Below are 14,082 nucleotides of genomic sequence, written 5' to 3' on the forward strand. Positions count from 1 at the left end.
TATGGGTTTAACAATAGTCCAGTGATCATCTTGACCGATAAGATCTGGGGTCGACGGCTTTACATACATCATTCTCCACACATTTCGTGCTTGACTGAAAAATCAACCAAAGAGACGAAAAACTGCTTGTGTCTACGTAAAAGTATTTCTGTTTTGGGGCAAAATGGTTAAATACTGGGTTTCTGTTCTTATAGGTATTTTGTATATCTATGTAGACTATATCATCAATGGATGTATGTACAATGAATGAATACACACACACACACACACTTATCTAATCATTTATATTTGGTGTTACGGTCTCAAAGGGTTTGGATCCAGAGCTTATCTGATAAGGGTGAACACTACGCACGCACCTGTGGAGGAAGACGCAAGGATGATTTTACGCAAAAGATTATCTCTCAGGTGGGCTACGCACGGCTGGTGTAAACTTCAGGATCCACACTTACGCGCGCTCTTAACGCGTAAGTGTATGTGCGCGCAGATAGATATATAGATATGCGTATTCATACGAATATATGTATAATATATACGTACTAAAGGTAATGTTCTGGTCAGAAATAGACGCACACCTTTCCCCTCCTTCAAGTGTATCTTCACGCCCTGGAGGTGAGGGAGACAGGCTACTACGAGGGAAAATTGCCTCCAGCCCGACTCATTTGCATCTTACACATGTGTGGTGCGATGAACGCCAGGGGGCGGCCCCGTGTACCGCCGCTTCACGCCCACCTCTGCCTCTGCTATTGTGTTCCGACCCACCTCCACAACCCGCCTGCTCCTATTTCCGGTCTGTGGCCCAGTGTTTAGGTGGGGGACACGCCCACAGGCTAATGTAGGGGTGTATGTGTGTGTGTGTGTGTTGTGTGTGTGTGGATTACTGCTGTTTAAGACTTCTCTTGTGGGGACCAGCGTCGCGCGCGAGGCGGACGTGTGGGGAGGACTGGAGAGCGATTTGTGGAGTGTGATTCATTGTGGCACAACTGGGCCCTAAGAGAATTAAACCCCACGAGACGAGAGAACGGAGGAGGAGGTAGAGAATAAAGTGATAAAAGGGAAGATGGGGAGGAAGATGAGTTTAAGAATGGGTTCAAATAAGGAGGAAAGTAGGAAGGGGTGGAGAGTGAACTGGTAAAAAGGGAAGATGAAGAGAAGAGGAGGCATGAAAAGGTGCCTTGAAAGACAGAGATGAGAATAAGGTAAGAGGCAGAGGATATGATAACTAAAGGGATAGGGAAAGGGGGAAAAAAGACATATGAATGGGCTGGTAGACGAAGAGTCGTAAGAAAGAAAGACGTAGAAAATAGACAAAGGAAAAAAAAAAAAAGATGGAAGTGAAATAGTAAAAGAATGACAACTGTTGGGAGTACAAGAGGAAGACAGAGGAGGAGGATGAGGAGAGAGAGAGAGAGAGAGAGAGAGAGAGAGAGAGAGAGAGAGAGAGAGAGAGAGAGAGAGAGAGAGAATGGTTGTGAGGTGGCCGGGCTTCGCTGCCTACCGTGCCGGCGGGCGGGCGAGAGGCGGGGCTGGGGCCTGGGTGAAGGGAAGCCCCTTTTTTGATGGAAAAAGTTATGCAGAAGCCAGGGGCGCTGCCGCCGCCGCTGCCGTGTCATTTGAACACATTAGTTCACTCATTGTCATCACTAATTGTCCCTTCAGAAGCTGTTGTCAGGGGAGGGGGTTGTTAGGGGCGGCCCCCAGTGAGAGGGGCCAGGGTGTACCCAACCTTATTGCCAATTTGTATGTATGTGGAAAGACTGCCTCTCTGTTGGTGGCTGACTACCGCACCTTCGCCCCACCCACGGTACCCCATTATGTTGTCACCTCATTGGGGGGGGGGGGGGGCGCTGGTAGAGGGGGGTTGGAGGTGTTTAACTACCACACCTACACCCTGTGTGGTGCTTACGTCATGGGGGGTTTGACCCACACGACACTTAAGGGTATCGCAACGGTATGGTATTTACCCTTCGGGTTGGATGAACAGCTGGGTTGACTGTGGACCGACTGCCGCGACCGGGATTCGAACCTTTGCCCTCGACCCTGGGAGGCCCTTGAGGAACGCCAACGTATACACCACGGTTTTATATCCATCCATCTATATATATATATATATATATATATATATATATATATATATATATATATATATATATATGTATATAGTTTTACTAACACTATTTCTAATATATTTGATACATTTGACGTGAGCTTTGTCTCTTCCCCCCCTCACCTCCCGCAGGCGGTTCGGAACCAAGTGCTCGGGTTGTCTGCAGGGGATCTCGCCGCAGGACTTGGTGCGGAAGGCCCGCGACCGCGTCTTCCACCTCAAGTGTTTCACGTGCTGCGTCTGCCGCAAGCAGCTCTCCACCGGCGAGGAGCTGTACGTTCTGGAGGAGAACAAGTTCGTGTGCAAACAAGACTACATGAGCGGCAAACTCTCAGGTGCGTCGCCCTTCCGTAACCAGCTTCTTGGCGGAGTGGCTTTACTTTTACGAATACGCCATAGCGTTTTGAAGCTTAAGTTTCGAGTTTAAACTCTATAAAGTTGGTTGTAAACGGGTTAAAACTCCTTAGAATTAGTTTTGAAAGCGTTTGAACTCCTTAAAGTTAGTTGTGAACGTGTTTGCACTTCTTAAAGTTAGTTGTGAACGTGTTTGAACTTCTTAGTTAGTTACGAACGTGTTTAAACTCCTTAAAGTTGGTTGTGAACGTGTTTAAACTCCTTACAGTAAGTTGTTGAACGTGGTTGCGTTTTTCCCCATTTTCCAGTTGATCCTTACGTCATGTCGGATGAGGAAGAGGAGATCGAGTCTATGGACACGGGCGACGCCTCCTTAAAGTCCCCCGGCTCTGACTCTGCCGTCTTGCACGCCCCTAGAACACCAGTGACGCCCTCCACGCCCTCCGCCCCACAGACCACCGACCTCGATAAAGCCACCAGCGTCAACTCCCGTGACGAAGGCGATGACGATGACGAAGAACTAGATGGTCAAAAAGACGACGAGGACAAGAGGGTAAGCTCGACGACGAAAGACAATCTTTTTAAGATATTTATCTTGATATTTACTTGTATTATCTGGACGGTATCGTACTGGCCAATTTATCTCGACTTCTTGGACGTCTCGTTTGCCTCATTTACCTCCACTTTTCTCCCAGTTTCTCGACGTTTCTCAATATACAGGTGATAAAGCACCTTATATGCTTTTTTTTATTCCTTTGTTTCGTAAGAGCAACAGTGTCCATGCTCACTGCACTAGGATAACGCTTGCGTTTTGGATGACCAGAAGTCGTCATTTACATGTAAACGTATGAAAATGCAGTAAGAAAATTTACGTGAATAGAGTAAGACGAAAATGTCTATATGTATCTAAAAAAAAAAGATTCAGCTGCATTTGGTACCGTTTTTCTAGAACGATTATAAATATTCCCGGGACACATGTGTCATTTTAAGTCACTGATCTCGCGTACGACACACCTGTCCCCCTGCTCCCTTCATCCCCGCTTGCCCTAGACACATCTATATGATGACCCCTTTGTAGAGCACTAGATATAAAACCTTATTCGGTTAGCATCGTCTCCCTTGATGAACACCGTCTACGTGCTCTCTATATCTTAAATATCACAATAGATCGTCATTAACAAGTCGATTAGGGTGATTTCACTGTCATTAAACATGACCCGCTTATCATTGTTCTGGATTTGGCCATTGCGATAACACCTTCCGCTGTCGCAAGTCTGACTTAAGGATTACAAGTGCAAATATAACTACTAGTATGAAGGTTGGGAAAGTCTTAGATTATTAATAGCTGGATCGTTTTCTTTTTTTCCTCGACCTAGTCTGGAGAGGAGGAGAAGGGAACTAAGCGACGAGGCCCGAGGACCACTATCAAAGCCAAGCAGTTGGAAATCCTCAAAAATGCCTTCAACAAGACGCCCAAACCAACACGTCACATCCGGGAACAGCTGGCCAAAGAGACTGGTCTGCCTATGAGGGTCATCCAGGTAGGTTCAAAGTGCAGTTTCAGGTCATGCCAAGGACAGTATACATATGGGGTTATACCAGGTCACGCTAAGGACAGTATACATATGGGGCTATATCAGGTCATGCTAAGGACAGTATACATATGGAGCTATACAACGCCACAATGAGTAACTTAGGCCAGGTCAGGTCACGACCCGTAACTAAGAGAACGTTTATGAATTAGGTTCGAACGAGGTCATTATTTCAAGACACGAAATTGCCTATTTCACACAACAAGTCAATCAGGTTAAGGTACACATGTGCCAGCCTATGATAACCATTTAAGGTCACACAAAAAAAATTTCTGACGTATAGATAAAGGCCATATGCAGGAATGTCTCCTGCACACCTCTAACAAAACGAGAGAGAGAGAGAGAGAGAGAGAGAGAGAGAGAGAGAGAGAGAGAGAGAGAGAGAGAGGGAGGGAGAGAGAGAGAGAGAGATCGTTGGTCAAGATCGACGAGTCTTTCCCTTCGTTTGTTTTCCCCAGATAATGCCATCCTCAATGTGACAATTTTCCCCGCCGATTTACAAGTGGTGGCGATCGTTAGATGTGGATAATGTAAACAAGCGTTAGGGGTTGATTTACATTAACGGCATCAGCTCCTGACAATTTACAATTGGCAGAAGTATTTACGTCTCTGCTAATAAACTGTACATTTCGGCATCCTTACCCCAGCAATTTACAGCTCACTGTGATGCTAATTTTCATTCAATATATATACTGTTATTTACCCTTATGATTTACAAATCCCCGGCGGTATGCATACGTTGACGATTTACACTTTGGGAAGCAGTCCACCACACCCAGCGACGATTTACAGGTTTACGGTAACGCTATGTTTACTGACGGCGAGACCGTGAATCAGACAAGGGCTGACATTTAGCGGCCCTGATGAAGCAAAAGAAAAGAAGAAAATAAGCAAACTTATAGGAGAAAAAAGATGAAAGAAAAGAGAACGGAAGAATTTTCTTCTCTACAGTACATGACTCCAACGCTTGGTTAGACAGACAGCTGAGGCGGGGTTGGTCTGTGTTGGTGGTTACTTGTGGTAGTAGTGGAGGGCTCTGTAGGGGTCGTGGTGGTGGTGGTGGGGGGTGGTCGGGTCGTAGTCGTGGGTGATGGAAAGTCGTAGTTGTGGGTGTGAAGGGTCGTAGTCGTGATGGTCCGTAGGTGTATAAAGGGTCGTAGTAGTGATGGTCCGTGGCTCTGTTGTCCCAGTTCAAGAGGTGATTAATGTAATCCTTCGCTATCCATCATATCTACATCTATATCTGTATCTGCATGTAGCTAGCTAGCTAGATAGATAGATAGATAGATAAATTCAGGTTGTAGTCTTATTTGTGGCCTGTGTTTGTGGTGGTGGTGCAGTTGGCTGGGCTGGCTGGTCGTGTCAAAGTCATCAGTCAGCGTACCCTGTAGCCAACAGCTTAATGACCAACACCTGATGACACTCGGGTTGTGTTTACATTAGCTGGTGGAGATGACATGGTGATCGGAGTTTTAATGTTTAAGCTGACGGCGTTCTCAAGCTAGCCTCCTTCACGTTCTAAAGGGATTCACGTTCTTCTAATGCTAAGAGATTCACATTCTTCTAATGCTAAAGCACTCACGTTCTTCTAATGCTGATATTGATGCTTTTGCGTCTTCCAATAAATTTTCTATAGATTTAGAATCTTAACCTTTTCCTTAAAGTTAATGATCACACTTAATGGCTATTAATTCGCTTTCGATTCAACATAAAAGTTCATCCTCAGTGCGTATATACAGATGACCCTCACCATCACCCACCTTTCCATATCATTCCTGCAATATATTTTTTGTTCTAAACTTTGAGACGCCTTTATCTATGACCACGAAGCCTCTTCTTTTCCTTCGCTTTGGGTAACACCAGCTAAACCACGCTGATTGTTATGTGTGATGGCGAAATAGTGCGCGAATGTTGCCTGAACTAAGGTCGAGGATCTGGCACATTTCAGCTTAAGGTTAGACCATTTCATCCCTAATGTCATGTTCGTTGCGAAGGGCCATTAACATGTGTTCTTTAATGGCATTCTTGAATTCTCTCCGCTGTTGGCTGTTACCTCTGTGTCACGGCTGTTACCTCTGTGTTACCTCTTTGTGACGGCTGTGTTACCTCTTTGTGACGGCGGTTACGCTGTGGTGACAGTGGTTAGCTCTCTGCGAAAGCGGTTACCTCTCTATGAAAGCGGTTACTTCTCTTTAACAGCAGTTACCCTGTGACTGCGGTTACCTTCCTGTGACAGTCGTTACCTCTCTGTGTGGCAGCTGTTGTGGTAAATGTGGTACCATTCTCTACTGTGGTGTGATCGATTTCTTCTAAGAGAGTCTTTGCTTCTCTTCTGTGGCGCAAGTGGCTTCTCCTGTGCTCACTGTTTCCTTTTTTAGTCTTTTTTTGATCTATGTCGCTTTCCTGTACGTCGACTATTGCCTTACTGTTGGGCGTCTGTTGCCTCCCGTCTGTGGCGGTTGGTGTTCTGTTCCCCTCCCTCCTCCACCCCTCTTCTTCTGTGGCAACTGTTGTCCTTTTCTGTGATGGCGGTGGTTTCCTCCCCCCCTCTGTGGCCGGCTGTTCCCTTGCCCCAGCCGGCGGCTGCGGCGGGGGGACTCTTTCCCCCCCCCCTTCCCCTCCGGTTTACTTAGCCACAGGCGTTTTATCCCCTCAACTACCCCACCACACAGTCCCCCAATCCCCTCAACCGGGTCCCCTCCGCATACCACAATCAGTCGCGGTATCCGAGGAGCGCGAGCTAGCCGCGAAAACCAGATTGCGAGGGTGTTGCTCTTCGACTGCGATTCGACTCACAATCCTAAAGAGTCCAGGGTTCGAGCCCCCAGAAGGGAAGTGTCGATCAAGGTGCCTAATGTAGGCTCCTGTACGACACCAGGTATAAAAGCAGTGATCACCGGGCGAAGGAGGAGAGGAGGCATTAGAATAGCTATGTTGATTCGCCAGTAAGGACGGTAATACCTATATTATTGGCTGTGATAAACGCGCTTTAAGTGTGATTAGATGGGAGAAAGGTTCCATTTCCCCTTCTCCCCTTATATCATACTCGTCGCTCGAAAACCAATTGGGACAAAAAGGTAAGAGGGTAATTCCTAATCATACCCGTTGTCTACGAAATAGGAGTTGGATATCTCGACCGGTGGTTCAAAGTCTTGGCGGGGTTTATAGAAATGATTCACCGTTCTAGCTGCTATTATATGTTTTTTTTCTGAAGTAATGATACAGACGTTAAGGAAACCAGTAAGCATTGGAGGGTTCTGTTGTGGGCGGGTGGACACCCAAAGACGGGGAACCTAAGCAAAGGGGGTCTTCTGGTAAGAAAACAGCAGCTGTCGACGCCATCCTCCGAAATAGACTCGTTAAAAGTACCAAGTGCAAATTTCCTGAGAGTGGGAGCGCATGTTTCTCTCTCCACATTTTACCGCCTCGTTTAGTTGGGATGGAGAGCAGTTTTTGCCTCCGCATTACCCGGCACATGGAGGAGGAGGAGGGGGGTGTCATCGCCGACCTCCCAACTACACCCTTGACTAACAAAGCTCCTCCACCTCCCTCCCTCCCTCCCTTCCTCCCAAGGGCGATGAACAGAGGGGAGGAGGAGGAGGACGGGTGGTAGGGAGGAGTTCTTGTACCCTCCTCCCTCCACCAACCGACCCTCCCTCTCACATGAACATGCGGTTGTGGTCGGGAATGAGGAGGGTGTAAATGTTGGTATTATGAAGAGGAGGAAGTGGCTTTTGTATTCTGCATCTGTGGCGAAACTTTAGGTTCTCGTGTCATATCCACCCGTGAACTTACAACTCCTTCACGTGTGGGGACTACTGTACCATAACAGTGAAAAGGTGATGACGGGTTTTCAAGGGGTCTGATAAACTGTTTAAGCACCTCATAGTTTCGTCTTTGATCAGCTGCTTCTACAGACCTTCAGAGGCAATCAGCTGCTTCTTCAGACCTTTAGAGGCAACAATGTAAGCCATCTTCCACCAACAATCAGAGCCACGGTCTTGTCTCCTGTTGTCTTCATCATACACCATCCCAAACCAACCACAAGCAACCCTCACCTCATGGGAGCAACCATCTTAATCTCCAAGTAATCAATGCCATTATGCCACACCTCTCACTTTATGTTCTTTAAGCAACAGCAGAACCTCAATCTCTTCCTTTCCACCCATCCATTCCTCCTCATCCTCCATTCGTTGCACGACCTCTTCCATCCCTCGCCCTTTCTCTCTGTCTTCCCCCTTCCTTCCTCCCTCTCTCCCCTTTCCTCACCCCACACCGCTAAACACCCACGACTTGGGCGAAAGAAACTGATTCAGCCGAAAGGACATCTGTTGCTCGAGTGTTGCGTCGTTACGGTCGCATCGCCCCCTTGGATGATGTGGGCTATCAATCAATTATCAATCTTGCACAGACTGGCGATATCTCGAGTTGCCAGATAATGCCATCTGATACCATGTTTCTTTTCCCTTTTCAATCCCCTTCTCGAAGTAGGGCGGCAAGATCCCTTAAAAGCCTTTCCATATAGACACGAATCGTCAAAATGAATCCTGAATAGCAAGCGTTAAGCACTAGTAAGGTCGGTGGGACCCTTACTCCCTCTCCCCAACACCCAAGCCCGTGTTTATACTATGTATTACAAGTTATCTGTTTACACATGGCGAGCAGCTGAGGTTCAGCGGTTTAATGTATAAGATCCAGACTTCTCCTGAGGGTGTGGGTGGGGTGTTGGAAGGGGGGGAGGCGGGAAAGGCGGGTGCCCCAAGGAGGAGGGGAGGGGTGTGTCACAAACGTTCGCTTTTGTTGATTCGCGAACTTGATCTTTTGCTGATACGCGAACTTGCTCTTGTTGATTCGCGAATTTGCTCGCTTTCGTCGATTCATGAACGCCCTCGCTATTGTTCTGCAAAAGTCCGCTGTTGTTGGCTAAGAAATAGATCATAGGGACGAGGAAGAGAGATGAGATGAGGCCGTTTGGTGTGTGTGTGTGTGTGTGTGTGTCTAAATTGTCTCCCGTCGATTCGAGTCATTGGTCCAATTACGAGCCAATCAAGGATCAGATGACGTCGCGTCTCAGCCAAACGACCCCCAAGGTCACATCCCAAGACCGAGGAGCAACCAGCTCTCACGGATATTCAACAGTAGTTAGACGTGTTATTGCTCTTCGTACCTTCATAATACAGGAGGAGAGGATTTTCAGCCCCACGTCCCTGCACCTCATGGTCGCCTTCGAGGAAGGGGGATGTCTTTCTCCCCTTCTCCCCTATATATATATATATATATATATGATATATATATATATATATATATATATATATATATATATATATATATATATATATATATACTTTCCTTAAGATAGGGAGGTGGGGGTCTCGAAGTGGAGGTCACCCTGGGTGATTCCTGGTGGGGTATTAGGTCAGGTCACCCCCCCCCCCTGGGGGTATTAAGGAAGGTCATCCTGGGTGTATTAGGTCAGGTGCATCGAGCCAGGTCACACCGGGCGTGTCGACCAGTGTCGGGCACCAACACGACCAGCGTCCCTTCGTCAGCAGGACCTCTTGTTGACCCGTACAAGAAATAACCTGACGAAGCTGTCGTAAATATTTTCAAGAGGGTCACGGCTGATGGAGCCCCGGAGGGTGATGCAGGACGCGGCTATCAGACGGGAGGGCCCGGTAGGCAAGCAGGAAGGGTGTTCCTCCTCCTGCACCAGCAGGAGAGGCTGCAGAAGGATGGGGAGAAAGAGGAAGAGGTCGGTGGCGAAGAATGCAAGAGAGGAAGAAGTATGAGAAAAAAAAATGATACGATAGAAGGACTCAGTAATGGAGATGTAACAAAATAAATATAATCGGAAAAGAGTAGGAAGAAAATGCAATAGTAATCATAAAGTAATTAGAAAATAATCATGAAAATATAAGAAATGTGTTCGAAAACTGCGAAAAAAACAGTATCTTGGTATTGCTGAGTGATGAATATAATGACACACGAATGAAATGAGAGAACCACACTTGAAAGTAATTTATAAATGGCTTTCGTAAAAAGAAAAAAATAATAATGTCACTCCCCGGACGACTGGATGCTTCCAACAGAGATGTCCTGGAAATGCTTTTGCTTCCAGATGAACTATTTTCCAGTGGCAGTAGACTTCGTCTTCTGCTACATCATTAGTAGCAGCAGGTATGACATGACCAGCAGGAGAAGCAGAGGAACTCGCATTACAAGCAGGATATAACATGACCCTTAACATCATCATCAGTGCTATTATCAACAGCAATTGTAACACAAGACTGTAAGGTGTACGAGACATGAAACAGGCAGTCACATTAGATACGATAGTTAGAACAGCAGTAACACCAGTCAGATGAAGGGGGAGGTAAACACCAGCAACAAGGGCACTATCCATGCCAGCCATCACAGCAGAACCATTAAGCAGGGACACCAGTAAAACAGCAGAGGGAGGGAAAGTTTACAGCAGGGCACCACAGCAGTGCCAACAGACATCAGTGCCAACAAACAAACAAACAAACAACAACAGCATCACGGGGTTGAGCGAGCCAGGGGGAACACTGTTGACAAACTAAGGCTTCACTTTGTTTACATAAACAACGACATTTTGCTGCACCGCTTTGTTTTGACTTTCCCCCTCCCACCCCCCCAACAACGAGAGTAATTATCATTGATATTATTCCAGTTCCAGTGTCCAGCGCGGGTACTGGGATAACCTGGGCCTACTACACCTAGGTACAGTACACTTAACACACACACACACGAGTGTAAAACTCCCTCCCTGTAATGGGCAAGGGCAAATAGGTACCTATACACATACGCATTACATATACACTTTATGCTGTCTACCTACTTACTTTATCTATCTATCTATCTATCTATATATATATATATATATATATATATATATATATATATATATATATAAGCAGAATGACACTGGGCACAGCGAAGCTGGATCTCCACAACACGTATCTGGTTGTCGTACATCAAAGGCAATACTGAAGGGAGTGAGGAGCTCCTCATTAGCCGAGGCACGGGGTCACGGAGGTTCGAGGCTCAGCTCAGATGGGCGACAACGACCTCCTTATTCCTCCAGGGCAGCGGAGGGCCTGACACCCGAGCAGCACTTGTGGTCCCGGGGTTTTGATGAGCACAACACCGAGATGCATGTGTTGTTTAGGGCACCAGCGGAGTCTGCTGACGCTCACCCTCCGCCGCCAGCTGGTGTACACACACACACACGCACGCGCACATGCCTTCGCTAGTCGTGCTTAGAGGCGTGGGCGCACTGCTGTGGGCGGCTGGGTAGTGGGTGGGTGGGCATTGTGTTCAACCTCTTCTGCCCGCCTGAACGACTCCTTCGGTAGAAAGTCGCGGCCTTTGAAATGATCCTTGAAGGTCAGGTCAAGGACCCACGACATTATTACCCAAAGTTCGTGCCGTCGTGATGAAGGTCCGTACCGCTATGTTGAGGGCCTGTACCGTCGTATTGAGGGCCCGTACTGTCGTGGTGAGGGCCCGCACCGTCGTGTTGAGGGCCCGCATCGTCGTGTTGAGGGCGTGTACCGTTATGTTGAGGGACCCATACTGTCGTGGTGAGGGTTCGTACCGCTATGTTAAGGGCACGTACCGTCGTGTTGAGGGCGCTTTCCGTTGTGGTGAGGGGTCCGTACCGTCGAGCTTAAGGACCGTATAACATCGTACTCAAGAGGTTAATAGCGTGTGGATAGATGTGCGTTGTAGAGGATAGATAAGTGGTCGACTCCATCATGTTCCTGTGTGCCGTTGCTGTGTGGAGGCGAGTGAGGGAGGGGGAAAGGATAAGGGTTGGGGGAGGAGGAGAGAGGTGGGGAAGGGTGATGCTCTAGGACCCTGGCAGGTAAATGGGGGCAAGAGAATTTCATGGGAGGATAATTTATATAACTCCAGAGGAGCTCGAGTTATAACAACAATTATTGACTTTTAAACCGATGGTTGTGCACGAGGAACAATGAAATTCGGCCAGTTGCAAAAAAAATCGTGGATAGGTTACGAACGTTCTGTGCATGTTCTTGGCAAGTTGTGAGAAGAACATTTGAACCCGTCCCACGAGCGTGATAGTCATGACATGAGGAGTGCGTAGGCGTAAAATCATGCGTCTGAGTGGGTATAAAAAGCCTGAGAGGAGTTCGTTTTATAACCTGGAAATGACATGTGAATGCATTCCAGCTGGTATACACCCTGTAAGGCTATGATACCAATATTCTGCGAAAACAGTGTATGTGTGTGTGTGTGTGTGTGTTGCTATCTTTTCGCGTGCGTAAAGTCTTCAGAATCTAATATTTCACGAGTGGTAGGAAGCATGAAGCGAGCGTACAAGTTAAATACACCAACGAATGGGGAAAGCCTGAAACAAATACATTTCGCGCGCGCATAGCGTGAAATACAGATATTTGGCGGAGGTGAGGCAGAAGGAACGCGATATTTCGCGCAGCGAAGCTGATCTAAGGACCCCTGATGAGGATGGGATGAGAGACATCGGCTGTGTGCAGAGGACGGCGAGAGAGAGAGAGAGAGAGAGAGAGAGAGAGAGAGAGAGAGAGAGAGATCTTGGGGGGTCCCTCTCGGTCCACTGTTGATGTTGTGTCTGGGGTGTGTGTGTGTGTGTGTGTGTGTTGTGTTGTGTTCATTGAGTGATGTGTTGGAAAGGGTGGGTGGTGGAAGGGAGAGGGGTTTCGTAATGGGTGGATCAGAATTGACTTAGAGATGGGAAGGAGATTGCTGTAGACTCTCTCTCTCTCTCTCTCTCTCTCTCTCTCTCTCTCATTAATTACCCACCATCGGCTCTCTCTCTCTCTCTCTCTGTTGTTATCGATTCTGTTGAAGATATCTCCGCAGGACACAAAAGCTCTCGATCAGGCTATCCTCTTTAAAACTTACTCTAACTCCTGTAGCGTTTGCCTTTCACCCAAACACACACACACACACACACACACACACGTCCCTCTCCTCCCTTAAAAAATCACTTGTCTCTTTCTCTCTCTCAAACGAAGTTAGCTACCCATCTTTCTCTTCCTCCCTCATATTCTTATGGTGCCCATCCTCTTCTTCTTCCTCCTCCTCCTGCCTCTCTCTTCTCTTCTTCCCCCTCCTCCTTTCCCACATCCTCTCGTATGTTCCACGTTAAAACAGTTGGAGCTGGTGAAGAGGGTCATGGCAAGGGAAGGAGGAGGAGGAGGTCGTTGGAGAGGCTGCGTCTCCTCCTCCAGGCTGTGTGGCGACCCTTGGCAACCAACCACCCGCTGTGCCGTAACTCAAAAACCTGCGCGCGCAGCTAAACCTGTCAAATGCCCCAACACATCTTCTCAGAGGCACAGTCCTTTGACTCCTCCTCTTTCTCCTTCTCTCCCCCCTCCTTCTCCTTCCTCTTTGTCCTTTCTTCTCCAGTGTTTCATATCCTTTTGTCTTGTCCTGCACCCAACACTCACTGTATTGGACGAAAACATCACCAGTGTGATGCTTCCCGAAGACGTTACGCACCTTCGATCTCATGGGGTGAAGGAGGGAGGAGGAATGGCAGGAGGTAGAGGTTGGAGGTGGTGGTCGGGTTGGGGTTGATGGGGGTTGGGGTTGATGGAGGGGAGTTAACAGCGAGAGAAATTTAAAGGAACCACATTTGAAACGGTTCCTCAGTCCTACGTTCAAGGTTTCCCCTTACCAACTTGTCGCCTAATTAGAACCTTGTGTCGACTCTGAGAAAATGAATGGTGAGGGATCTTGTGCCAGTGTGTATGTGTGTGTGGGGAAGGCCTGCCTCTCTCTCACTCACTCCCGTCCGTCTCTGTTTTTGCCAGGTTTGCGATGCATTAAATCACTTTTATCACCTCGCTCCTAATTTCCTCTTCATGTAGCTTATATTTCCTCTCTCTCTCTCTCTCTCTCTCTCTCTCTCTCTCTCTCTCTCTCTCTCTCTCTCTCTCTCTCCATGAAAGGGAGAGGGAAGCGAGTTTAGGGGAGGAGCTGGCGAGGAGAGGAGAGGGGGTT

The 14,082-nt window shown here is 47.6% G+C and overlaps 1 protein-coding gene and 1 long non-coding RNA gene across 2 annotated transcripts in view; one reads left to right on the forward strand and one right to left on the reverse strand.

Annotated features, from left to right (window-relative positions):
- LOC139767348 (uncharacterized) overlaps positions 1-14,082 on the reverse strand; it is an 80,216-nt gene that overhangs the window by 40,347 nt on the left and 25,787 nt on the right. The gene's annotated exons all lie outside the window — the stretch shown is intronic.
- Positions 1-14,082, forward strand: part of Lim1 (LIM homeobox 1) — a 70,248-nt gene that overhangs the window by 24,424 nt on the left and 31,742 nt on the right. The window contains exons 2-4 of the mRNA XM_071696670.1: positions 2,237-2,439; positions 2,767-3,011; positions 3,835-3,999. Of these exons, the coding sequence (XP_071552771.1) occupies positions 2,237-2,439; positions 2,767-3,011; positions 3,835-3,999 (613 nt within the window). The remainder of the gene's footprint in view (positions 1-2,236; positions 2,440-2,766; positions 3,012-3,834; positions 4,000-14,082) is intronic.

This window comes from Panulirus ornatus, chromosome 59 (assembly GCF_036320965.1).
Source record: "Panulirus ornatus isolate Po-2019 chromosome 59, ASM3632096v1, whole genome shotgun sequence".
Taxonomy (NCBI): Eukaryota; Metazoa; Arthropoda; class Malacostraca; order Decapoda; family Palinuridae; genus Panulirus; species Panulirus ornatus.